General features: G+C 47.5%; 1 protein-coding gene across 20 annotated transcripts in view; it reads right to left on the reverse strand.

Moving 5' to 3' along the window:
* The window catches only part of srcin1a (SRC kinase signaling inhibitor 1a), a 56,900-nt gene that overhangs the window by 20,493 nt on the left and 10,242 nt on the right, over positions 1–26,165 (reverse strand). For 5 of the 20 annotated variants that reach the window (XM_090193258.1, XM_090193257.1, XM_090193264.1 and 2 more), the window contains 17 exons: positions 21,588–21,786; positions 18,563–18,855; positions 15,556–16,430; positions 15,240–15,347; positions 13,140–13,267; positions 12,440–12,460; positions 11,798–11,958; positions 8,709–8,884; positions 7,806–7,936; positions 6,900–7,047; positions 6,141–6,453; positions 5,262–5,538; positions 4,918–5,066; positions 4,682–4,831; positions 3,202–3,291; positions 1,967–3,073; positions 147–260 (listed from right to left, as the gene is read on the reverse strand). In XM_090193258.1, coding sequence (XP_090049384.1) covers positions 147–260; positions 1,967–3,073; positions 3,202–3,291; positions 4,682–4,831; positions 4,918–5,066; positions 5,262–5,538; positions 6,141–6,453; positions 6,900–7,047; positions 7,806–7,936; positions 8,709–8,884; positions 11,798–11,958; positions 12,440–12,460; positions 13,140–13,267; positions 15,240–15,347; positions 15,556–16,430; positions 18,563–18,855; positions 21,588–21,786 — 4,440 coding nt within the window. Of the gene's footprint in view, positions 1–141; positions 261–1,966; positions 3,074–3,201; positions 3,292–3,935; positions 4,065–4,681; positions 4,832–4,917; positions 5,067–5,261; positions 5,539–6,140; positions 6,454–6,899; positions 7,048–7,805; positions 7,937–8,708; positions 8,885–11,797; positions 11,959–12,439; positions 12,461–13,139; positions 13,268–15,239; positions 15,348–15,555; positions 16,431–18,562; positions 18,856–21,587; positions 21,787–26,165 lie in introns of all 20 variants that reach the window. The other 15 variants (XM_090193263.1, XM_090193262.1, XM_090193267.1 and 12 more) reach the window with 8 other exon arrangements.

The raw sequence follows: 26,165 nt of genomic DNA on the forward strand, positions 1-26,165 counted from the left end.
GTCTATGGACTAAGAAGTCACACCAAGATATGGAGGTACACTAGTACAACAGTGGAATAGGCTACCTTGTGCAGAAGATCGAGGTGTGGGGTCAGTTAGGTAGGGGCAGTCAGTAGTAGATGATCAGTCTCACTAGAATACAGTACCTGCTGCTGGCCCTTGCCAGTTTTGGTCTTCTCTGTGCTGCTCTGCTGCAGGTGCTTCAGTCGAGAGGCAGCCGAGGAGTGGCCTTTACCCACAGCTGAAGAGCTGTTGCCTCCCTGGAGAAGGAGACAAGGAGAGGAGAAGAGGGGAGAGATGTGAGTATTAGTGTCACAGAGCACGAACAGATTTACATTTCATTCCTTTTAATCAGACATATACCAACTCAATAGAAGCTCTCACCCAGTATCCCTACCGGCTGCTGAAAGCCCTAAGATCAGGGTCCTCACTCTAGCCCTCGCTGAAACACCTCCCTGCTATTCGCCCCACTGACTTTCACTACATCATTACACACTGGCTGCAGAAGATCTGACAAACAGGTGAATATGGAAATGGAAAATTCAAAGTGGTTTTTGCGTAGCGTGGCTGCACCAGGGGCTCCATCATGTGATGCCGTCGGATCAACCATTTTCTCTGCCTCTAATATGCAAAACGTAAATACGCACTCACTCACTCCAACACACATCCTATCTACTCCCCAACCCCCTCCACACACGCACATTGGCTAATAGGAAAGGCAGTGCATATGATTACAGGAGACGGAGCGCCCAGTATGGTATGCTAATATGAATCATTCAGGGGTAGAGTAGGGAACCTGGGTGAAGGATCTGATTGGCCTAACCCAGTTAAAGGCAGTGGTGGTTACAGTGCTAATGGTGATGCAACAAGGCGTGAAAACGTTGCAACTCCACACCAACCCCACGTCAAGCCCACGGACCTGTTTCTCCAGCTGAACGGCCGAGAGGAGAAACGGTTCCTGACAGTCAGCCCCACTGTAGCTTGGCACTCCACTGCAGTTGGACTGAATGAAAGTCCATGTACACACTGAGACAACATGGTGGTCCATGCTACAGTCTACCTCTTCACCTGTCTATCTCTAACTCTCTATCTATCATCATTATTCAACCATGTATTTCATTTTGGGAGCTTTACAAGGAGAGTTGACCTAAAGGTGAAATGACAAACTCCAACTCCCAGCATGCAATGAGCCCTCCGAGGTCTGGTCTGCCCTATGCTAATGATTTACTATGGGATAATGAAAACAACAGTGTGTGTCTGTATTCAGTTTCAGACCAATTTGTAAACAAGTTTCAACATTTAGTTTGTCGATAAGCCGAAAGAAAGTTCAAGGTAAAGCTATAATAGTTGAGGATGCAGGTAACTGGTAATTGATTACAGAGACGAGAGAAGTAGCAAAGGACAAAGAGAACAAGACAAAGACGTGAAGAGAGGATGGGAAATAAAGAGGGGAGAGAAAGAGAAACGACAGTTTATTGCAGCAGAGATTGGACTTGCCCTGGTTTACAGAGTAGAAACAGAGGATCAATGAAAAGACAATGAACAACCCGTCTCCAAGTCGACAGTAGCCCCACATAACTAATCACAGTACAGAGAAGGAGAGCATCTGCTGCAGGCCCCTTGGAGTTGAACAGATTAAAGATTTAAAGCCTTCAGGATTTAAAACATTGTTTGGACTGACAAAATCTACCCGTTTTCACAGGGAGCAGACGACAGATTACTTCTATGTGGGAATTGGCAAGTTGAGAGGTTCAACGGAGGTGTGAGGTATAACTCCATGTGAGGTTGGTGTGTTATGTGCAGTCAGATTCCCTCTGAAGTCAATAGGAGGAAGACGAGATAAAGCCTCAGCTTCAGCAGAAACAGCAACCCCAACACTTAAAGCCAAAAAGACAGAAGAGGATAGAGAGAAGTGAGTGCATGCCCTCTAAAGAGCAGAGTCTATGCAGGGGTGCATGTTATAGACCTTGGTCATCGTGGCAGGAGTGTAGGAGGGTTTGGGCTTGGGTGGGACTGGGGGCTTCTTGGTCTCTGAGGTGCTGGTGCCAGGCATCTGGGCTGGGGCTGGAGCCTCTGACAAGGAAGTGTCAGTGGGGAGTGTGCGGTTGGAGAGATGCACTGTGGTGGGGTGGCCACTGAGCTCCAGCAGGGTGTTCTCCAGCTCACGGATGGTTTCATCCAGGCTGTCCAGCCTGCTGTAGGTGCTGCTCCTAATGTCCTCTCCCTGCTTCCAGGGGTTCAGTCCCTGTTCTTCCCTGGCCTGGCTCTCCTTACAACCTGCAGACCCTTTGGGTTTCACTGCTGCTTCTGCAGAGTCCTGACTGGGCTCCGGAAGGGTGGCTAGAATGCTCTTTGTTCCAGTGCTGTGAGGGAGTTTCAGGTTCCTGGCCCCTGTCTCCACCCCTCTGCTCAGAACCTCTCTCAGAGAGTCCTGCTGCTCAGGGGCGAGAGTTATCCTGGAACCCAGGGTACTGAGGCTGCAGTGAGAAGATCCTGCTCTGGGCTTGGGGTCCACCTTGGTTGACCCTGTGTCTTCCTCCCTGCCCAGCAGTAACTGCAGCTTCCTGTAGGCCTCTCTGACCGTCACAGTCTCCCTGAAGAGTACCAGTAGTGGAGCCCCACACAGACGGGTTTCAGTGCTTTCCTCTGAAGGCTGAGGTGGGATGGTGAGTGTCTGTAGAGCCTCTCCCCAGGTCCTGCTGAGCTTCTGGGCCTCCGAGGGTGACATCACCATCACCCCCAGCTCAGTCAGCACCAAGGACAGCTCTTCTCTCTCCTCCCTCTCTTCCTCCTTCTCAAAGGAGTCCAGGATTCTCAGCTCCCCCCGCCTAGAGGGCTTCCTCTGGGGCTGGCTGACGGGATCCTTCCCCTTAGAGACCTCCTGGAACTGGGGGACTGTCTGGGGAGGAGCAGTCTGGCTCTGGGACAGGTCCAATGTTGGGGACATCTGATGGTCCTGTGTTAAGTCTCTGACAAAGCCTTCTGAGGGAGAGAGTGAAACTGACACACACTCTGTCAGCACAATCCGGGGGACAGGAGAGAAGGATGGACCAGGAAGGGCCGTGCTCTGTTCCTGTTAAACAAAATGGGTGATTAGAAGTAATAGTCCAACATACATTCAATAAGATAAAATAGGATTGTTTTCTAAACAGTGTAATGGTAATTGACTGGTTCTAAAATACTTCTCATTAGGACACTAACCTGTGAGTGTGATGCCAGTATGCTGGCAGTGCAGTCTGAGCTGCCCTGCTTCCACTGTAGGCCAGAGCGGTCCAACGATGCTCTAGACAGCTGGTAGACACAGTGTAGAGTTTCACAACTGCTCACACACACGCACACGCACACGCACACACACACACACACACACACACACACACACACACACACACACACACACACACACACACACTGGCACCCTCTAACACAGACACGCACATCCATCCACTTCAGAGCACAGCAACCAACACAGAGAGTGACTAGTCACAGGAGTGTTTGTGTGTAAGGAAGAGTGATCACTCCATCAGGGAGTGAGTGTGTGTTGGTATAGAGACAGTGTGTTTAGGGGTGTGTGCTGGTAGTGTAGAACAAGGGGAGTGCTGGACCAAAGGGCTACATTTAAAACAATAGTACAAACTCCTTTACTTTCCCTACAGCACCAAGCAGAATAGGGTCAGTGTACATTCTGTGTGCTGGTGACCAGCTGCTGTGTTTGACAGGAGACCCTGTGGAGAGCACTCTGCAGGTAGAGATAAAAGGTGAGGATGGGACTGTGTACTCTGGGAGGGGGTGTAGAGATCATTGATGGAACATGGGAGTGTGTATTTGGGGGAGGGGGTAGAGGGGTGGAAGTGTTAGTTCGAGGAGGAAGGGGGGTGAGGAGGAAGGTGAGGGCAGTCTCAGGAAGCAGCAGTCGACACAGCAGTCGACGGCGTTACCTTGGTGCCCGGGGCCCCTGGGGGCCATAGGTCAAGGCTGGAGGGGGGCACGCTGGTCCTGCTGCGGGGAACACTGGGTAGGGACAGGGGAGGGGGCAGGCTGAGCCTGAGGGGGGTTCTCTGAAACAGCTGGCCAGGGGAAGGGTAGGAGGGAGGGGAGGTTGAAATAATGTAAATAATGGTTCAATTAGTATAAATTATCCATGATATCAAGATCAATTATTATAACGGGTCTATCAAAAAAATATATATATCAGTCCAATTTACTGTTTCCAGCAGGGCATCAGAAAGACAAACACACAACTCAACACTTCATTTAGGTCCACGTGGCTAGGCTGGGTTGGTCTGTGAGCTCTGGGTGTCACTCTCTGTGTGTGTGTGTGATTAAGCTGTGTGATCAGCAGTAATCTGGGCCCACAGTGAATGGACTCTCTGTCTCAGTGAGGAGGCCTGGGGTGTGGAGGACATATGGCACCTGCTGCTTTGACCTGACCATCCTCTCTAACACACCAAGCAGCCAGCTAATGAGGCCTACAACGGTCATGAGTGTGTGTGTGTGTATATAGCTACAAGCTCTAGGCCAAATTAGGGGCAAAATTAGGGAAGCGGAGGAAGTGCCGTTTTTCAACAACATTTCCCATTCCGTCCACCCTTCCCTAAAATCCTTCAGGGACCACTTCTACTAATACTATATCAACTCTGCAAACACTATTAATCCACTATTTCCGAAGCTGGTATACCAGTACCTCCAGTTCAGCAGCGATCTTGTCCTCCTCTCCCTCCTCCTTGTCTCCAGAGGCGATGGTGGGAGGGGTGGACGCAGGACGCGGGTTTTCAGACACCGTCCGTCGCAGCTTCACATAGGGCTTCTGTGCTTCTGCCTCCTCCACCTCCGACTTACACACATACATAGTGGAGATCAGAAACTAGGCAGGAGGTGCGTGTGTGTGTGAATATACATCCATGCCTCATGCTCTGTCACCTTCATGCTCTTGCCGGGGATAAGGGTCTCTCCACTGCGGGTGATCAGGCCAGCCGGGGATGATGGGAAGCTGCGTCGAGGTGGTGGGGGAGGGGGCGACTTCGAGGGCTTCTCTGTACGATAGCGAGTCACTGTCAGCTGCTCTGCATCTGTGGCAGGCAGGGCAATACCATGGGCACCCGTTAGAGAACCGGACACAGTACATTCATACTGGCACCACAGCCGACCCTGACACATTCAGGAGCTGAGTATGTGACAAAACACTGCTGCCCATCAGTACATCAAAAACAACAACGCTCTACTGTTACCTCTGTTGGGTGAGGAGAGGTCTGATGTATCCTTACCAGAACCACGTCTGGAGCCAGGTTCCTTCCCCGAGAGCTTGTGTGTGGCGTGCTGGGGCTTGGTAGGGCGGTGCTCTGTGGTCCCTCCCCCACTCTGGGGGGTCTGAGACTGGGAGGGTGTGTTGGAGGAGGGCTTGTTGATCTGCTTGGCGGCAAAGTCCAGGTCTGGGATGGCCTTCATCAGCTCAGCCTGGGTCTCCTCCAGCAGACGGTTGATGTCTTGAGCACTGTACTGGGTCAGACTGGCCCGCTTCTCCTCCCAGTCCCGCTCTGCTGCCTGGGGAGGGGGAACCGTAGAGAGATATAGCACAGTGAGGGATATTGTATACACACACACACACTCACCACGGGAGGTTGGTGGCACCTTAATTGGGGAAGATGTGCTTGTGGTCATGACTGGAGCAGAATCAGTGGAATGGTATAAAATACATCAAACATGTGTCTCCATGTGTTTGATACCATTCCATTTGCTCCATTCCAGCTCTTATTATGAGCCGTCCTCCCCTCAGCAGAATCCACTGACACTCACTCAAACATGTGTCTCTGTGTGTTTGATACCATTCCATTTGCTCCATTCCAGCTCTTATTATGAGCCGTCCTCCCCTCAGCAGAATCCACTGACACTCACTCAAACATGTGTCTCTGTGTGTTTGATACCATTCCATTTGCTCCATTCCAGCTCTTATTATGAGCCGTCCTCCCCTCAGCAGAATCCACTGACACTCACTCACACATGTGCAGACATCCACACTTGCAGACTCACTCATGCCCTACGCACAGTCTCCTCCAAAACCTATACATACTGTATCATCATACCAATGCTACACTAGGACAACTACAGACTAAACACTAGAATGGAGTAACAGAAGGGTTCCTTACCAGTCGAACCTCCACAGACACAGCCTTATCAGCGGCAGCGCGGTTGGCCAGCTCTTCCAGGGCCCGGCCCTTGTGAGGCACAGGGGGATGATTGTCCCTGTGAGGGCCAGAGGAGGGGTGGCTGGGTCCATGACTGTGACTATGGCTGTGGCTGGAGTGGGGGCTCCAGTTAGACAGGCTGCTGCCGCCCCTCAGGTCACTGAGGTTGAGAGGGGGGCTGGTGGGCATGTCAAAGTCACAACTCTTACGGAAGTCCTCACTGCTGTGCTTGGGGAAGTCCTCCTGCTTCTTCCACACGCCCTCGTTCACTTGCCTGACCACACAAACACAGCCAGTGTCAGGCGATGCCAGTAACGTCTGTATATCGGCCGTTATGTGGTCAGTGCTGGTGGGCTGTGGCTAGACAATGCCGGCTCTGAGTTAAACATCGTTCATGTACCTGTGATGTTGGATCAGTGTCGATGTTTCAATGGCGGTCAGTGTGTTGGGTCGTACTTGCGCAATGGCGGTCAGTGTGTTGGGTTGTACCTGCGCAATGGCGGTCAGTGTGTTGGGTCGTACCTGCGCAATGGCGGTCAGTGTGTTGGGTTGTACCTGCGCAATGGTGGTCAGTGTGTTGGGTCGTACTTGCGCAATGGCGGTCAGTGTGTTGGGTCGTACCTGTGCAATGGCGGTCAGTGTGTTGGGTCGTACCTGCGCAATGGCGGTCAGTGTGTTGGGTCGTACCTGCGCAATGGCGGTCAGTGTGTTGGGTCGTACCTGCGCATAGTGGTCAGTGTGTCTGTGACGCTCTTGCAGCGTTTCAGCAGGGCGTCCAGTCTGTGTGGCTCCTCCTTCAGGAACTTGACAGCCTCCACCTCCACCCTCAACACCACCCGCATCTTACTCTGCAGACTGGGGAACTGGTCTGGAGGGAGACAGGGAGAGAGAGGGGACACTACATCTTACTCTGCAGACTGGGGAACTGGTCTGGAGGGAGACAGGGAGAAAGAGGGGACACTACATCTTACTCTGAAGACTTGGGAACTGGTCTGGAGGGGGACAGGGAGAGAGAGGGGACACTACATCTTACTCTGCAGACTGGGGAACTGGTCTGGAGGGGGAGAGGGAGAGAGAGGGGACACTACATATTCACATCTCAGGAGTTACAACAGGAGTCTGATTCTGAGAGCGGTGATTGTGATGTCTGGATGTTTGAGACTCATGTGTGTCTGTGATTGACTATCTTAGTCAGTGCCTAGAGTGTGTCTGTGAGTGATGAGTGTATGAGACCATGTCAGTGTGTCTGTGAGTGATCAGTGGACCGTGTCAGTGTGTCTGTGAGTGATCAGTGTATCAGACTGTGTCAGTGTGTCTGTGAGTGATCAGTGTATCAGACCGTGTCAGTGTGTCTGTGAGTGATCAGTGTATCAGACCGTGTCAGTGTGTCTGTGAGTGATCAGTGTATCAGACCGTGTCAGTGTGTCTGTGAGTGATCAGTGTATCAGACCCACAGGAGGTTGGTGTCCCCCTAATAGGGGAGAACAGGCTCGTGGTAATGGCTGGAACGGAATTAGTGGAATGGTATCAAATACATCAAACACATGGTGTTAACAGACTCAGACTCCTGTGATGAGACCCTGTCAGTGTGTCTGTGAGTGATCAGTGTATCAGTGAGTGACTTACTCTTGAGCTCTGTGAGTGTCTCTCCTAGTTTCCTCAGAAGCGAAGCCTTCTCCTCCAGCTCCTGAACCGTCACCAGTTTGTGATTGACAGACGAACCCTTCTGGATATCCTCCACTGACTTCTCCAGGTCACTGGAGAGACAACACAGGAGAGACGTGTCAACACAAGACCTTCACAGTTAACATGAAAACGTTCATGTTATGAAGACTGTAATGTTCCACTGAGAACACTGTGGTGTGTGTGTCAAAGCGAGAGAACCACAAGACCGATGGAGAGACATACACACAGTCTGGACACACACATGTACACACGAATGCTGGCACACACACACACACACACACACACACACACACACACACACACACACACACACACACACACACACACACACACACACACACACACACACACACACACACGCACACATGCTGACGAAGCTAACCCACTAATGAAAATCCAACTTAATGATGTCAAGTAAATCAGCCTGAAGCCATACGGCCAATCAAAATCAAAATGGTATGAATATTTAAATGAAATAAAATGGCTATTAGCAACGGTTAATAACAAGCCTAGATTAACAGCGATGATCTAACGAGGCAAATGATTCATTCAACAATGTCCACTCATATAAAGTTACACACTCTGCTAAACCAGGCAGTGTCTGGGTAACGCATGGAGATTGTTTGTGTTACCAGTAGGAAGGCCTGTATTACTGCCTTAGTACAACCATCTTATTATCATAGGACCTCCTTAGAACCTCAATGATCTTAATGACCTACAAATAATAACAACAATAATAATCATGTGAATAGATTTTGTCAATCAGTCAGTCAGTCAGTTAACCAGTCATTCAACAAACGGATCTTAAGGAAGGAATGATTCCGTGACCAGGTGAGTACTGACTGGAGCTGCTGGATGATAAACTCCTCCTCGTTGAGGTACTTGAGTCTCTCCTCTTCCACCAGGAGGCGCTGTCGCTGCAGAGGGTCCTCCTGCTTCCTCAGAGCGTCACTCACACGCACGTTCAGCTCCTTCTCCGTTCTTTTCAGCAGCGTCGTCACACTATCCTGATTCTGGAGCTGCGCACACACACGCACACACACAAACAGACACAACCACACACGCACGCACACACACACACAAACACACACAACCACACACGCACGCACACACACACACACACACACACACACACACACACACACACACACACACACACACACACACACACACACACACACACACACACACACACACACACACAATACTGAATGGTTAAACAAGATTATATTGTGTAACTAATAGTTTTCTGAATGATAGTCCATGTAGCAGAAATCAGTGTATCCAAATTGTGTAGGTAATAGAGGTTACAGGTGTCTGAGGTCAAACAGTAGAGAATTCTGCAGATCATTAATGGTGCACATCTGCTGCAATACAATAAGCCTCCCTCTGAATTTGGTATCACACACCTACGGTGGTCCTGCCCAGAGCAGTAAGTAGCTTGTAGAGGTCAAGATAGCAAAGGAATCACAGTGACAACATCCTGCTATTAGCATACCATATTATCAGGCAGTTGTGCTATTAGCATACCATATTATCAGGCAGTTGTGCTATTAGCATACCAGATTATCAGGCAGTTGTGCTATTAGCATACCATATTATCAGGCAGTTGTGCTATTAGCATACCATATTATTAGGCAGTTGTGCTATTAGCATACCATATTATCAGGCAGTTGTGCTATTAGCATACCATATTATCAGGCAGTTGCGCTATTAGCATACCATATTATCAGGCAGTTGTGCTATTAGCATACCAAAAAAGCTAATTTCCTGCAATTCTACTCTGTCCAATGGCTAATGCTCAAACATTAAAACAAAATCAATGGGACCCCAATCAGGGCCCCTGAGCATGTGTCCTGCGTGTCCGGTCGGTAATGCAGACATGCAAAAACTTCTCCTAAATTCATTGTTTGATTATTGATTATTGATATTGGTTTCATTGCTTTAGCTTTTATTTTTGTGATTTCTAGTTCTAAAATATTATAATGTTAGATATTCTGAGCCAACCTGTCACAGAATGTCATTAGCTGATGATGGAACCCATCACAGCTCTGTGTGTGTGTGTGTGTGTGTGTGTATGTGTGTGTGTGTGTGTGTTTGTGCGTTTCTCACTTAGAGAAAAATAAGGTTCACACACAGCAGACAACAACAGGGTTTCCAGTTAGTGAATTGCACTAGCAGGGACCTCTAAATCCTACTGCAAAGCACTCAATCAAAATTCAAGACACATCCAGAACTATGAATGGAATCTGTCATAATGTATGCAATACAACCACTACTGAGATGAAAGCACCTGCTTAGCAAGGGAAGTTAATCATGGATTTCTTTTATGTTCCAGGGAATCAAACTGAACAACAGTATAAACAATGTGCTCTGCAACATTACTTCTCACAATGAAAACATTTCTACTCTCTTTCTGTTTCTTTCTCTGCATTATGCTACCTCTACCATGTTCACCCTTCCTCTCCCTTCTCTCTCTCGCTCTACATAATTCATGAGCATCATGTCTTATTCAGGCCTGGGGCCGTCTCCATGGGCAACAGGGCGGGTCAGAGGTTAGGAGCCAGGCTTGGGCTCCCACACAGGTAAATGACTGAGATTATTACTACTCTCTAGTCCCACTGTGCTGCATTTGGCTTCCATTTACCACTTGACTCCTCTCCATCTGTATCTTTTTCCCCTCAGAATAACCTCAATTCGTCGGGGCATGGACTCTACAAGGTGTCGAAAGTGTTCCACAGGAATGCTGGCCCATGTTGACTCCAATAGTTCCCACAGTTGTGTCAAGTTGGCTGGATGTCCTTTGGGTGGTGGACCTCATTTGATACACATGGGAAACTGTTGAGTGTGAAAAACCCATCAGCGTTCCAGTTCTTGACACAAACCGGTGCACCTGGCACCTACAGTACCACAATGCCCCATTCAAAGGCACTTATTTTGTCTTGCCCATTCACCCTCTGAATGGCACACACACAATCCATGTCTCAATCGTCTCAAGGCTTAAACATCCGTATTTAACTTGTCTCCTCCCCTTCATCTACAGTGATTGAAGTGGATCTAACAGGTGACATCAATAAGGGATCATAGCCTTCACCTGGATTCATCTGGTCAGTCTATGTTGTGGAAAGTTCAAGTATTCATAATGTTTTGTATACTCAGTGTATTCTTTCTCCAACAATAAATCCAACCACTTAAACCCAGTTCCTCATCAGAAGAGAGTTGGTGCAGGTACTGCTGCTGTGCCTCTCTGTGCGCACCAGTATGTTGAGGAAATCACAGGCTATAAAACTACAAAACCCAGGAGTCATGAGCCATTGAGCTGGGCCCTAGGGAGAGCTTAACGATGCATGAAGTGGACTGGACCACTGACTGTGTCCACTGTTATGTTTCATAAACTCTCTCTAAAGGAAGAGACAGACAGGGCAGACTGTTAAACGGCCCTGCGCTGTCCCTAAATCACATACGCCATATCCTCTACACTTCTTAATTTATTTTCCCCACTGATCTGATGTGTTAGAGCAACCACTCCCCCCCCCAGAGAGTTAAAACACAGACAGGACCATTCTCTTCTCTCCTCAGCCTGTAACCATGGTACCGCAGGGAGTCACAGGGGAAACGTTGAATGGTTTCATTTCTTTCCATTATCTGATGCTGCGTCCACCTTCACAGGGATATTCACTAGGCTCGGGTCTTAACGACCACAGCTTCAAACTCTTAGTACCAACACATACAACAACTTTAATCTTCCATTGTCTCGCAAAGCACACTATGACCTAAATGTGTCGTAGAAGAAGACATCATGTTCATTATTGTGTGTGTGTGTGTGTGTGTGTGTGTGTGTGTGTGCACGTGCCTGTGTGCCTGTGTGCCTGCGCGTTTGTGTAAACAGTCGTACTAATAGATGCATTGAGAGTAGGCCCAGTCGTTTTCACCTGCATCTTGCGGAGCTGGGAGAGCTGTTTGCGCAGGTCGGTGGCGTTCTGCTGCAGGTCGTGGAGGTGAAGCTGCATCTGCAGCCGGGTGACGGTGGTGACCTGGCTGTCTCCGGAGGGAGGGGGGGGCATCAGAGCCAGCGGGGCCGACGGCGTCAGAGCTGACAATCACAGGACAGAACACAGGTTATGAGGAAGTTAGAGGAAACTGGGTTAATTACAATGCTGTATGTATAAAGACATCTGACACACAACAGCAGATGAATGCACGCACGCGCACACACACACTTCCACACACAGTCTTGGGAGCACAGGTAAAGGATCCCAGCTCAGTTCCTGGACAGAGGTAGACTGAAAACGAACAGAGAGAGTATGTTGATGGTGCGAGGAGAATATCCTTCTGAATCTCAGATGTATGAACATCCAGACAGACCCAGAAGGACGCAACAACACAAAACCAGAGACGGGGGGGGGGGGGGGGGGGGGGGGTAGAGAGGATTATAGACAACCAAAGGGTACATAAGAGAAGAGACACACCACCACCAATATCGGGGCTGTGACAACACCAGACACCCACCCAGGGGCAGAGAGATAAGAGGAGAGATAGAAGAGAAGAGGAGAAGGGAAGAAGAGTGAAACTACCTTTCCGCTTCAGCCGTCCAGCTGTAACACAGAAGCAGTGAGCCAGTTACCAAAGATAAAGAGAGAGAAGAGAGAGTGGAGGAAAATTGAGAGTAATCTTCAAGGTTTACATTGCCAGAGGCAAATGAGGACCCCTGGACACTTCCTCTATCGACTATTGCTGAGAGAAAAACGGCTAATTTAACAGCTTTATTTTCTGGTGTTATTTCATGTCAAGGAGAGGCATCAAAGGCAGACGTGTCTTTTCGCTGGCCCTTTGAAGGTCTGGCCATTGAATAGCAAGTCTATGCAGACTCACTCATGCTAAACAGAGGTATGAGGAACAGGGGAAGAAAGAGATATGGAGAGAGAGAGGGAGTGAGAGAAAAGAGAAATACAACAGAAGAAGAAAGGGAAGGAAATGTGAGAGTAAGAGAGAGATATTACAGGAAGCTGAGACAGAGGGATGGGTTTGTGTCTAGGTTGCGAGTTGAGGGAGATGTCATTCTATGTCTGTTGTGGTTTAAAGACCAGTAGCCATCTTATCTGTTAAAATAACTGGTCTAGGCCTGGCCCAGTGGGTAAACGGACCTGAAAACTAAGCTCAACCTGAACTATTGTAAATGGTTAGCAGGACTGGACGCAGTCTGACTACAAGATCAAACTAAAACTCAATTCACCTCAATCTAGTTTGAGCTAGAACTTTGCGCGTAGTACTCACTTCCAGTGGCGGAGCCGTCGCTGTTGGATTCGGTCTTCTCGCTGGAAGAGAAAGGGAAGGGCCGTGAGAACTCCGAGCCCTGGTCCGGAGGGCAGCCCGCCATCATGCAGAGACGCAGTAGGCCGCATCTGAGGATCAACCAGGGCCACAGGGCAAGGCAATTACAGTGCTAATGCCAACACCTGTACTATACTTACGCATGATGTACTTACACTACAGAGTGCTTTATACTGTCCACAGGGCAAGGTCACTATTACCAGCCAATTACAGTGCTAATGCAGACACCTGTACTATAATCATGTACAGTACTACTATACTGCAATAATGTACTTGAACGTATTCTGGTCTGCTAAAATATAGTATCCTGAGACCAGTCATGTATTTCTGTGTTCGTCCTGTCATGGTCTACTGCTGTAGTAGTATATACAGCTGAAGTCGGAAGTTTACACACACTTAGGTTGGAGTCATTAAAACTTGTTTTTCAACCACTCCACACATTTCTTGGTAACAAACTATAGTTTTGGCAAGTCAGTTAGGACATCTACTTTGTGCATGACACAAGTCATTTTTCCAACAATTGTTTACAGACAGATTATTTCACTTATAATTCACTGTATCACAATTCCAATGGGTCAGAAATTCACATACACTGTGTTGACTGGGCCTTTAAACAGCTTGGAAAATTCCAGAAAATGATGGCATGGCTTTAGAAGCTTCTGATAGGCTAATTGACATAATTTGAGTCAATTGGAGGTGTACCTGTGGATGTATGTCAAGGCCTACCTTCAAACTCAGTGCCTCTTTGCATGACATCATGGGAAAATCAAAAGAAATCAACCAAGACCTCAGAAAACAAATTGTAGACCTCCACAAGTGTGGTTCATCATTGGGAGCAATTTCCAAACGCCTGAAGGTACCACGTTCATCTGTACAAACAATAGTACGCAAGTATAAACACCTTGGTACCACGCAGCCATCATACCGCTCAGGAAGGAGACACGTTCTGTCTCCTAGACATGAACGTACTTTGGTGCAAAGTGCAAATCAATCCCAGAACAACAGCAAAGGACCTTGTGAAGATGCTGGAGGAAACAGGTACAAAAGTATCTATATTCACAGTAAAACGAGTCCTATATCGACATAACCTGAAAGGCAGCTCAGCGAGGAAGAAGCCAGTGCTCCAAAACCGCCATAAAAAGCCTGACTACGGTTTGCAACTGCACATGGGACAAAGATCGTACTTTTTGGTGAAATGTTTTCTGGTCTGATGAAACAAAAATAGAACTGTTTGGCCATAATGACCATCGTTATGCTTTGAGGAAAAAGGGGGAGGCTTGCAAGCCGAAGAACACCATCCCAACTGTGAAGCACGGGGGTGGCAGCATCATGTTGTGAGGGTGCTTTGCTGCAGGAGGGACTGGTGCACTTCACAAAATAAATGGCATCATGAGGAAGGAAAATGATGTAGATATATTGAAGCAGCATCTCAAGACAAGTTAAAGCTTGGTCGCAAATGAGTCTTCTTAATGGACATTGACACCAAAGCATACTTCCAAAGTTGTGGAAAAATGGCTTAAGGACAAAAAAGTCAAGGTATTAGAGTGGCCATCACAATCCTTGACCTCAATCCCATAGACAATTTGTGGGCAGAACTGAAAAAGCATGTGCGAGCAAGGAGGCCTACAAACCTGACTCAGTTACACCAGCTCTGTCAGGAGGAATGGGCCAAAATTCACCCAACTTATTGTGGGAGGCTTGTGGAAGGCTACCAGAAACGTTTGACCCAAGTTAAACAATTTAAAGGAAATGCTACCAAACACTAATTGAGTATATGTAAACTTCTGACCCACTGGGAATGTGATGAAACAAATAAAAGCTGAAATAAATCATTCCCTCTACTAAAATTCTGACATTTCACATTCTTAAAAAAAGTGGTGATCCTAACTGACCTAAAACAGGTTTTTTGTTTACTAGGATTAAATGTCTGGAATTGTGAAAAACTGAGTTTAAATGTATTTGGCTAAGGTGTATGTAAACTTCTGACTTCAACTGTACATCTATGAATGGCTCTGTGTGTTTGGGCTCTTAAGGGGGTCTTACGTGCTGTCACTGTCGGGTGCTTTGGTCAGTACACTCTGAACCAGGCCTGTCAGACTGGCTATCTGTTTCTCCATGGCCTCCATACGATCCAGACGATCCAGACGCTCCCTGGAGAAAGCCAATAGGTTAACACACGCTGGTCAGTTAGGTTCACTCACACACACACAAACATGGAAGCTGGTGCACCCACACATCCCACAGTAACGTCAAAACATACTAGTATACACTAGAAAACACCTAGTGAAACACGTACTGTATAGAGGAAGCATGAAATATCAAACCACACATACACACACACACACATACACATACTCACCTGGACTCAGAAGTCTCTCCAGGGAGTGGGGAGCTGTATCCCGGCGCAAACCTGCTCCCGTCCCCTCCCGGCCCGGCCTGCAGGACCAGAGGGTCAGAGCTGGAACTGGGCCTGGACTTGGGGCTCTCCACAAACACGGAAGAGGAGGCTGAGTCCTTGCGGAAGGTCTGCCTGACCGGAGAGGCTCGGCTGGGGGAGCTAGAGTACGAGTCCCCCCTGTCCCTCAGCTGCATATCAGGGATCTTCTGTGGGGAGGAGGGGGGCATGCGGAAGCCCATGCCCAGTGTGGCTGAGGAATAGGAGTCGGAGTAGAGGGGACCTCCAGGCTTGTACAGGGCGTCCTCCAGCTCCCCCTGCAGGGCGGCAGCAGAGTATGTGCTGAGGGAGCGCACAGAGCCGCGGCGATACAGCCCACCGGATACGGGGAAGCCGAAGGGGTCTCCGATGGCAGCCAACGACTGTGTGGAGGCGATGCTGAGGCGGCCCTCGTGTACCAGGCTGTAGGGGTCGGCGTACAGCCCCTCCTTCACCAGCATCATGTTCTTCCCAGAAACCTCCTCGTCGGGCTTGACGTCGCGGCGCTCCAGGATGGCGCTAGGGGAGGAGGACAGGCCGGCGTTGGGGCCCCCGTGGTGGGAGACGGCTCCAGGGTGGTGGGAGTGCTGGGGCTGGTGCTGCTGGGGGTGCTGCTGGTGCTGGGAGTGTTGTTGTAGCTGGGGGTGACTACCCGGCCCGGCAAAGGAGGGGGGCCGACCCCCGCTGTAGGACAGACGTGAGCGGGATGGGGAGCCGGATGGGGGCGAGGCGGAGGAGGAGGGCAGGGTGTTGAGGCGGCGGGTGGGGGAGGACTCTCGGGACGTGTACACCAGATCCCTCTGAAACGACATCAGGGACGGGGGTGGAGGGTAGGTTACCATGGATACTAGTGGATGAAAACGCTGTGCTCCCCCTCTGTGCCAGGCTGACAATCAGAGGATAGGAAATCACACTGACATTGGACAGTCTGTGGCAGCCTGGGCTCATCATCACAAGCCCACATCAAATACCAGCACACAATCAACACGTGTGATTGAAGTCTATAGTAATGGCTCTATCCAAGAGTACAGTAAGGCTTATAGGATATGGGATTACCTACATGTATTGACTGTCACCTTACAGTGTAATAACTGAAAATGAAAGAGCTTAAAAAAGGGGCCTAGTCCAGCCTTATTGTTTCTTTCTTCTCCTTCCACTCGTCTAAGAGAACCTCTGAGCTCCTTTTAACCAGCCCAACTAAACCCACTGGATTACAAAGAGCTGGTATTCAGCATGTCTCCATGTCTGCACATATCCATTTCTTCTCTATTGAAGAGAAGTGAGAGGAAGCAGGAGACTAAACCACTCCTGGTTCATTGGAATGAATGTGAGGAATTTCCTCATCCACCACAGGTTCTTTCTTCTCTCCTCCACCACTTGCCTGGATGGTCTAAAACTTTTATATTCTGCCTCATTTTTACTCTGCATCTCCCACTTTTTCAATTCCTCTCTCTCTCCTGTTTATGTCTTTCCACAACCTACAGTAATTACCTCTCTCTCCTGTTTATGTCTTTCCACAACCTACAGTAATTATCTCTCTCTCCTGTTTGTCTTTCCACAACCTACAGTAATTACCTCTCTCTCCTGTTTGTCTTTCCTCAACCTACAGTAATTACCTCTCTCTCCTGTTTGTCTTTCCACAACCTACAGTAATTACCTCTCTCTCCTGTTTGTCTTTCCTCAACCTACAGTAATTACCTTTCTCTCCTGTTTATGTCTTTCCTCAATCTACAGTAATTATCTCTCACCTGTTTCTTTCCTCAAACTCTCCTACTCTCCTTTCCTTCCTCTAGTCATCCCTGTGTCTTTGCCTCCTCATCCTTTTTTAAATATCCTCTTTCCTTTCTCCTAATCTTCCCATACAGTATACTGTAAAGTGATGATGGACAGGACTGTGTATAAGAGCCATTGCAGAAGGAGGGCATCACACACACACAAGCACACACACACACACACACACACAAACACACACACACACACACATACACACATACACACACACACACACACACACACACACACACACACACACACACACACACACACACACACACACACACACACACACACACTTGTACAGAGGAGTCGGGACACACACTTACATAAAACCCTGAAAACACAGTTAAAACCAACTATCCAAACCCAAAAATGTACACCCGGGAGCAGTTCAATGTCAAGATGTTAGTTAACATGCAGGGTAGTCCCCAGCACAGCACTGAACTAGGAGGGGGTGTGCAGTTCACACACACAGTCATAGAACAAAGAGCCAGCAAAGAGCCAGCAACTTGAATGTTCTTCAAAGGCCTGGCTTTACCCTCCTGGAAATAAGAACTCTCTATGATTTAATTTAATCTAGTTCATCTGGGATATTTTGGTGTTCCTCCATACACAATTTAGGGATTTTAGTATGCCTGCACGCACTCACAAAAACACATTCATACGCACAGACAGAGACACACACACACACTCTAATTATTTGCATAGGTAATGGCTGATTCATCCGCAATGTAGTGTGACTATTACAGATGGAAGGGACTGAAAACAGAACAACTTCAAGGTTCCTTGAACTCAACCAAAACAGAGACATGCACAGGGGGTGAAACAAGCTCATCTCCCTGGGAAACACTGTTATTTAGTGTCCAGGCAGCATATGGTGCTCTTGAAGATAAAAGTACTGCGCAGCGGGAATATCTGGAGAAATAACCTATACGCCTCCACAACCTGTCAAACTTACTGTTGCAACATAAACACAAAAGAGCTGTTGCACCTTCAAAGGTCAAAGCCCAATAGTAGTGTGACAGTATCAGTATAGTAGAATCCAGAGCCCTCCATCCACCTATCTCCCTATCAGACGCCCAGCCCAGCCCCCCCCCCCCCCCTCCCTCAGCATCCCTCTCTCCTCCCTCACCCTTCTCTCCCCTCCCTGTCTCACCCTCAGGTCCCCGTTGACCAGGTGTGTGGCGGGGTAGGAGGCGTAGATGGGCTCCTTGCGGTAGATCTTGATGATGCTGCGGTCCTGGATGTCCCGGATGTCCTCCAGCTCGTAGAAGACGTTGCGCGCCTCGTCCTTGATCAGGATGGCCGTGTTGGAGGACTTAAGCATCCCCGCCGTCAGCTTCTGGGGGAACATGTGCACGATGAGGGCATGCAGCGTGTCCAGGCTGCTCAGCTCGTGGGTGATGTGCACCCGCCGCGTCTCATCCCCAAACTGCAGGAACAGCACGCCTGGAGAAGGAAAGGGATGAAGAGAGAGGGGGAGAGAATTGATCATAGATTTTGAAGATCTTTTCTAAATTTACTGAACAGCTAGAGAGAGATTATGACAGTGGGGAAAAGGTAGAGAGAGGCTGGGTCAAAGGGCAGCAGGCCGGATTTGAACCTATGCCGACACCGTAGATGTGTTGACCACACTAGGCCACAGAGAGAGGATTTAAAGTCAAGGGTGAAGGTAGCGCAGGAGATAATAGAACAATAGAGGAAAGGGTGACGAAAGTCAAATGAAAAGGAGAGAGAGATAAAGGGAAGGTCTGGTTGATAAACAGAGGAGGAGGAGGTGGGAGTGAGAGAGTGCCACTGTTCTAAAGCACTGCCTAAAGTCCTCTTCCAAAGGGCTCATCATCCGTCACTGTCACTGCTTCTACAGTGCTCTGTTTCTCCCTGCGTGCTTAGCATCGCCTACACCCACCAATGTTTATAAGTCTGATCCATCCACCCTGTAAAGCTGTCCCAACGATGAGTTCACACTTATGATACTGTAGGCCACACTGTAAAGCTGTCCCAACACTGAGTTCACACTTATGATACTGTAGTCCACACTGTAAAGCTGTCCCAATAATGAGTTCACACTTATGATACTGTAGTTCACACTGTAAAGCTGTCCCAACGATGAGTTCACACTTATGATACTGTAGTCCACACTGTAAAGCTGTCCCAACACTGAGTTCACACTTATGATACTGTAGTCCACACTGTAAAGCTGTCCCAACACTGAGTTCACAGGTATGACACTGTAGCCCACACTGTAACGCTGTCCCAACACTGAGTTCACACTTGTGATACTGTAGTTCACACTGTAAAGCTGTCCCAACACTGAGTTCACACTTATGATACTGTAGTCCACACTGTAAAGCTGTCCCAACACTGAGTTCACTCAATATGACTCTGTAGCAGAAATAAATGAATAATAGGTCAGGATTTGAATCATAACTTAATGTCTATGAACATATGATCCCTGTGCTAATAATGAAATGCATTGCAGTGTATGGCTGTGTATGGTTGTCGTGTCCCAGATATGTAAAGTGAGGCGTGGATGATCCAGTGTTGTGTAAGCAGTAACGCACCACAGGGCAGGCAGGCAGAGAATCATCACACTCATCTGAGGGTGCGAAGAGACACCAGGCTGTAGGTTACATGACTAACCCAGGAGCTGTGTGATTGGTCCCTGATAAAAACGCCCAGCCGGGAGTGCATCATTTACGCTTCTGAAATGGCTACAAAATATGCAAATTTGATTGTATTGATTGTATATTTTGCGATTCAATCATTTCACAATAATTCATATCGAATAGTGAATACAAATAAACCGCAAAACACGAAAGGAATTGGGAATGGGAATAATTATTTACTATGTAAGTGGATAAGGTTTGATAAGATAGCAGATAAACTAGGTAAATGTTAATATGAAAATGGTATGAAGCCATTCTGATTAGATGAGTAAGTTGAAGTCAACAAAAGCTTTGGGATGAGGAAAATGTTGCCTCAGCTATGTAGCTGCTAAAGGCTGTTACATGGTCATGTTTATGTCATGCAGTGGCAGTTGGTGACGTTTAAGATGAGGGAGGATGTTCATTTATTTTATGAGCATGGTCTTATTTCTATTACAGCATATTGGATGACTGTCATTCATATTCCCATTCACCCAGCTCAATGTAACATCAATAGGTTTAGGCTTCTACATTATACTTTAATTTGGCCTATACCCATCATGAGTTCCTATTGGACAAATTCAGGTATGTTTATCCCCATTTCGTTCCATATTGATTCCTTTTAAGAAATGTTTTTCAATGGAATCGGCAGAATGAATACACCCCTGATCACACGCAAAAACAGTTCACTTTCATATCAGCCACATGTAAACAGCTTGATCACTTTGCTTGTTAATTCCTTCTCGCATCTACGAGCTGTCCTCTCACCTTTTCCATTCGCCTGTGGGCTTCAGTGCACAACACATCAGCTGTTTGTTACCAGGCAAAATATTCAACAACATCTCTCTTTCTCTCTCTTGCTTCTCCTTAATATTTTAAGAAATTAATTTGTTCAAAACTGTTCAACTATTTTCTTTCTCTCTCTTTGAGTCAGTTACTCACCACATTTCATGCACTGCAGTGCTAGCTAGCTGTAGCTCATGCTTTCAGTTCTAGATTCATTCTCTGATCCTTTGATTGGGTGGACAACATGCCAGTTCATGCTGCAAGAGCTCTGATAGGTTGGAGGACATTCTCCGGATTACTGTGTAAGTCAATGGAAGAGGGTGAGAACCATGAGCCTCCTAGGTTTTGTATTGAAGTCAATGTACCCAGAGGAGGACGGAAGCTAGCTGTCCTCCGGCTACACCATGGTGATACCCTACAGAGTGCTGTTGAGGTTACAGTAGATCTTCATTGCAAAACAGTATGTCTTAATCAATTATTTGGTGACGTGAATATATTTACTATAGGTTTATCTAAAAAGGATAACTGTTTTAAAGTTTCACTCTTTTTAATTTTTGTGGAATTCACTGAGGAGGATGGTCCTCCCCTTCCTCCACTGAGGAGCCTCCACTGATGTAACGTATATTCTCTGCACAGTCTTACTGTAGCAGTAGTTGGTAAAGGATAAGACGGGATCATGTACACGTCATGTATAGTTTCTGTACTGTCTGGGTCATGTCCAGCTCCAGTGTGGGTGTTGGGTCTCACCTGGGGAGCGCAGCTTGTTCTGGCTGGCTGAGCGGGACAGGGGCAGACTCTGGCGGAAGCGGTCGGTTCGGCTGAACCCCAGGGGGATGTCAGCCTCAGACATGGTCTCAGCCAGAGACTCAGCCGAGGCAAAGGACAGCTTAGCGGCCTGGTCAGCTAGCCCAGACTGGGTGGACTGGGAGTGACGTGGGCTACGACTCTGGAGGAGAGAAAGTGAGAGAGTTTGTTTGGCGAGAGGAGAGCGAGAGAGAGGCGGAAAGAATGGATTTGACAGAGAGGAGTACGGAGAAACGTGAAAGAGATAACAAACAATAAACAGACTATAAGACAAACAAACACAATTAAGATTGGCATAATGTATCAGCATGTCAGGACCAACATTCATACAACTGATGCCATCTTTCCTTTTTCTGATTGGGTGGGATGGAATCATGTGACGGTGCCTGTTGTTTCACCAATGCTGACAGCAGAGGGATACAGCAAGGCAGAGGTCCAGAACACAACACCTTCAGAACTAAGGATCCACTGAGGACCAGTAGGTAGGAATGGGGAAGATACAAAATAACCTGGTGGGAACAGAGACCTGTTTTAATGTTTTAACGCTAATGTAAAGTTCTCTCTCCTCCTACACCTGCATCCTCTCCCTATTGGTTGGGGCCCTGCTGGCCTCTGGCCAACCTTAAATGAGTGCAGGCCAGGGCTGTCTGGATTAGACAAAGCCATGTAGATCCAGATCAGGGCTGTCACTCTGGGTTTATTCTACTGGCCTGGACCTGGCCTGGGCCCAGGCAGCATCTCTTCTTCCTCAGCTGCTCTGCTGCAGCTGCTACTAGACTGTGTTCTGTTCAGTGAACTGGCTCCCCTATCCCCACCGCCGGGTCTCCTCCAGCTCCCAGACTCCGTTAATGAGCTCCCAGAATGCTCGCTGACGACTGTTAGGATTGCAGAGCCAGCCAGACACATCGAGCCCACGTTACATTACAGTACAGTGCCTGCGCCCCTCGCTAGTAGAAAACAACTTCTCCTCTGCTCTTTCTGTCGTTTCATCCCTCGTTCTGGTTTAATAAGTATTCAGCATGTTTTTTTCCGAGGCTCTCATTAATCTTGTATTTAGGAAGGCGAGACGCAGCCTCACAGAGTGCTGTGTTCATTGACTCCCAGCAGTGCTCGCTTTGGGGTCATTCACAAATACACGCAACATGCATGCACACACACCACAGGAGGCTGTTGAGGGGAGGATGGCTCATAATAATGTCTGGAACGGCGCAAATGGAATGGCATCAAGCACATGGAAACCATGTGTTTGATGTATTTGATACCATTCCACTCCAGCCTTTACCACGAGCCTGTCCTCCCCAATTAAAGTGGCACCAACCTCCTGTGACACATACAAACTCACAGACACACACATGCACACACACACGCACGCACGCACGCACGCACGCGCGCACACACACACACACACACACACACACACACACGCACACACGGTTCATACTGCAACCACAAACATTTACACAGTGTAGTCACACACACAGCCCCAAAACAGAGTGGTGGCACTTGTAAATGACTGCACTGTTTGAGCTAGGAAGATAAGCGTTTCGCTACACCTGCGATAACATCTGATAAATATGTGTGTGCGACAAATCATATGTGATTTGATTTGATTTGGTGGGCAGGCAGACAGTGTCTGAGCACCCAGGGCGAGGGTGGCTCTGAACGATCGCCCCCACTGTGCTTTCTAATGGGGTCATTTATCTAAGCAACGACCACACTGAGCAGGGAGCACAACAACCCAGTCCATAGCACCACACAGCAGCACATATATTGTACACACAGAACACACAACAGACACAAACACCAGCTCCAGTGAGCCAAGCAGAGCTCCAGGGCTAAATAAAGCCAGAGCGCAGATGGATAAAACACAGCTATCAGCTTGACTCAGCACAGCAGAGCTAAAAGATACATATCCTATAGAAGAGTGAGCCACATCTCTAATCACACCAATAATCAAAGGAGGCCTCTAGTGTCTCCAACATGTCAGTGAGCTGACGTCGAGCTAGCACTAGTCCCTGGAGTTTGTGTGTCTACATAACAGAGGATCTTTTCAACAAATCACACCGAACCGGGGAGACCATGCAAAATATCAAACAGAACTCAGGACGAAGTGGAGAGAGGGAAACTAGCTCTGTCTCTCTCGCACACACAGGAGAGATCTGTCAACAAACTCCAGCAACTCACCTAATGAGAATCTTTCACTTTGACTGTTGTTGGAAAAACAGGTGTGAGTCATTCTATAGTAGCTTGGAGAAACACTAAACACTTAAGAAACAAAGGAAGATTCCCCCAGTGGAACAAACTATGTTCTCTCCATGTGTTGGAGGAAAGAAACCATATCGACTTGGTGTTGATGCAGTAGATACTTTATGTAAAGGTGTCAAAGTGATATCCCACTGGGAAACAAACATCAATTCAACGTCTATTCCACTTTGGTTCACTGTAATTCCATTGAAATGGCGTGGAAACAACGTTGATTCAACCAGTGGGTGCCCAGTGGGATAGAACACGGGGAGCGTTCCTAGAACCATTTCCTCCTGTGCGTCATCATGGGCAGGTAAAATCACTCACCATCTGCTGGGAGATCTGTAATGCTATACACGCTCACTCTCTTCAGAGGAAAACAGTGATTGCACCTCTTCCACTCTTCTCTGCACCTTTTCATCTCCCCCCCCCCTCCCCTCCCTCTCCCTATCACCCTATGCTGTCAATCCAGGCTTTTTCAATAGCGCTCAGTTACTGTGAGGAGCCCTAACTTTTATAATACCACAGAGGGAGAAAACAAGATGATCTTACAGGAAATATAATTGAACGGAAAGGAGGACACAGCGGGCTCCAACATACCTAGGACTATGAACTGCTTTAAATCCCACAACAAACCCAATCTCTCCCGCTTTTATCTCTCTCTCCCTCCCTCTCCGTTTCTCTTATTTTGTCTCTTGTACATTTTTTCTATTTTTTATTTCACCTTTATTTAACCAGGTAGGCTAGTTGAGAACAAGTTCTGCGACCTGGCCAAGATAAAGCAAAGCAGTGCGACACAAATCAAGGACAGAGTTACACATGGAATAAACAAACATACAGTCAATAACACAGTAGAAGAAAAGTCTATATACTGTGTGCAAATGAGGTAAGTTAAGGCAATAAATAGGCCACGGTGGTGAAATAATTACAATTTAGCAATTAAACACTGGAGTGATAGATGTGCAGAAGATGAATGTGCAAGTAGAGATACTGGGTTGCAAAGGAGCAAAACATAAATAAAATAAAATAACAGTATGGGGATGAGGTAGTTGGATGGGCTATTTACAGATGGTTTATGTACAGGTGCAGTGATATGTGAGCTGCTCTGACAGCTGGTGCTTAAAGCTAGTGAGGGAGATAAGTGTTTCCAGTTTCAGAGTTTTTTGTAGTTCGTTCCAGTCATTGGCAGCAGAGAACTGTAAGGAAAGGCGGCCAAAGGAGGAATTGGCTTTGGGGGTGACCAATGAAATATACCTGCTGGAGCACGTGTTACGGGTGAGTGCTGCTATGGTGACCAGTGAGCTGAGATAAGGCGGGGCTTTACCTAGCAAAGACTTAAAGATGACCTGGATCCAGTGGGTTTGGCGACGAATATGAAGCAAGGGCCAGTCAACTAGAGCATACAGGTCGCAGTGGTGGGTAGTATATGGGGCTTTGGTGACAAAATGAATGGCACTGTGATAGACTGCATCCAATTTGCTGAGTAGAGTGTTGGAGGCTATTTTGTGAATGACATCGCCGAAGTCAAGGATCGGTAGGATAGTCAGTTTTACGAGGGTATGTTTGGCAGCATGAGTGAAGGATGCTTTGTTGCGAAATAGGAAGCCAATTCTAGATTTAATTTTGGATTGGAGATGCTTAATGTGAGTCTGGAAGGAGAGTTTACAGTCTAACCAGACACCTAGGTATTTGTAGTTGTCCACATATTCTAAGTCAGAAAAGTCCAGAGGACATTCCCAGAGTGGGTCACGTTTAAAGGTTGTGTTACTAAGCTATATGGAATTGTTGTAAGAAGGTCATACATTGAATTTTAAGACGCTTTGATGTATCAAAAAAATATCTAAACGTTTTATTTGTTGAACATTTTTATTTGGCATTACTGCTATTAGCCCATACTGTACATTGCATTACAGATTCCCTACATGGAAGAACAGAAAAACAAATCTAAAGGAAGTTTGTTCTGAAGTGTAGGTCCTATATCTGAGAGATATAAGAAAGATCAGGAAACATTATTATAAAATATATATTTTTTTACATGTATTTAACATATTATTTTTGGCACTAAACAGTCTTCATAAGTACTTCTAGACATTTTTTCAACGGGTACCAGGGGACATTCAGACCAGTCTTGTGAGGCCTGTGGGCGTCGTAGAGGGAAATAACCAACATGTACGTGTTTGCGAGAGTCTCACCTTTCCACTGAGGGGTCACTACTGTTGGGATGCTACAGACAGAAGTTGGCAGATCGGCTGTACCAACTTTAGACGAGCCCCAATA

This window comes from Oncorhynchus mykiss, chromosome 12 (genome assembly GCF_057628025.1).
Source record: "Oncorhynchus mykiss isolate SJ-2025 chromosome 12, ASM5762802v1, whole genome shotgun sequence".
NCBI lineage: Eukaryota > Metazoa > Chordata > Actinopteri > Salmoniformes > Salmonidae > Oncorhynchus > Oncorhynchus mykiss.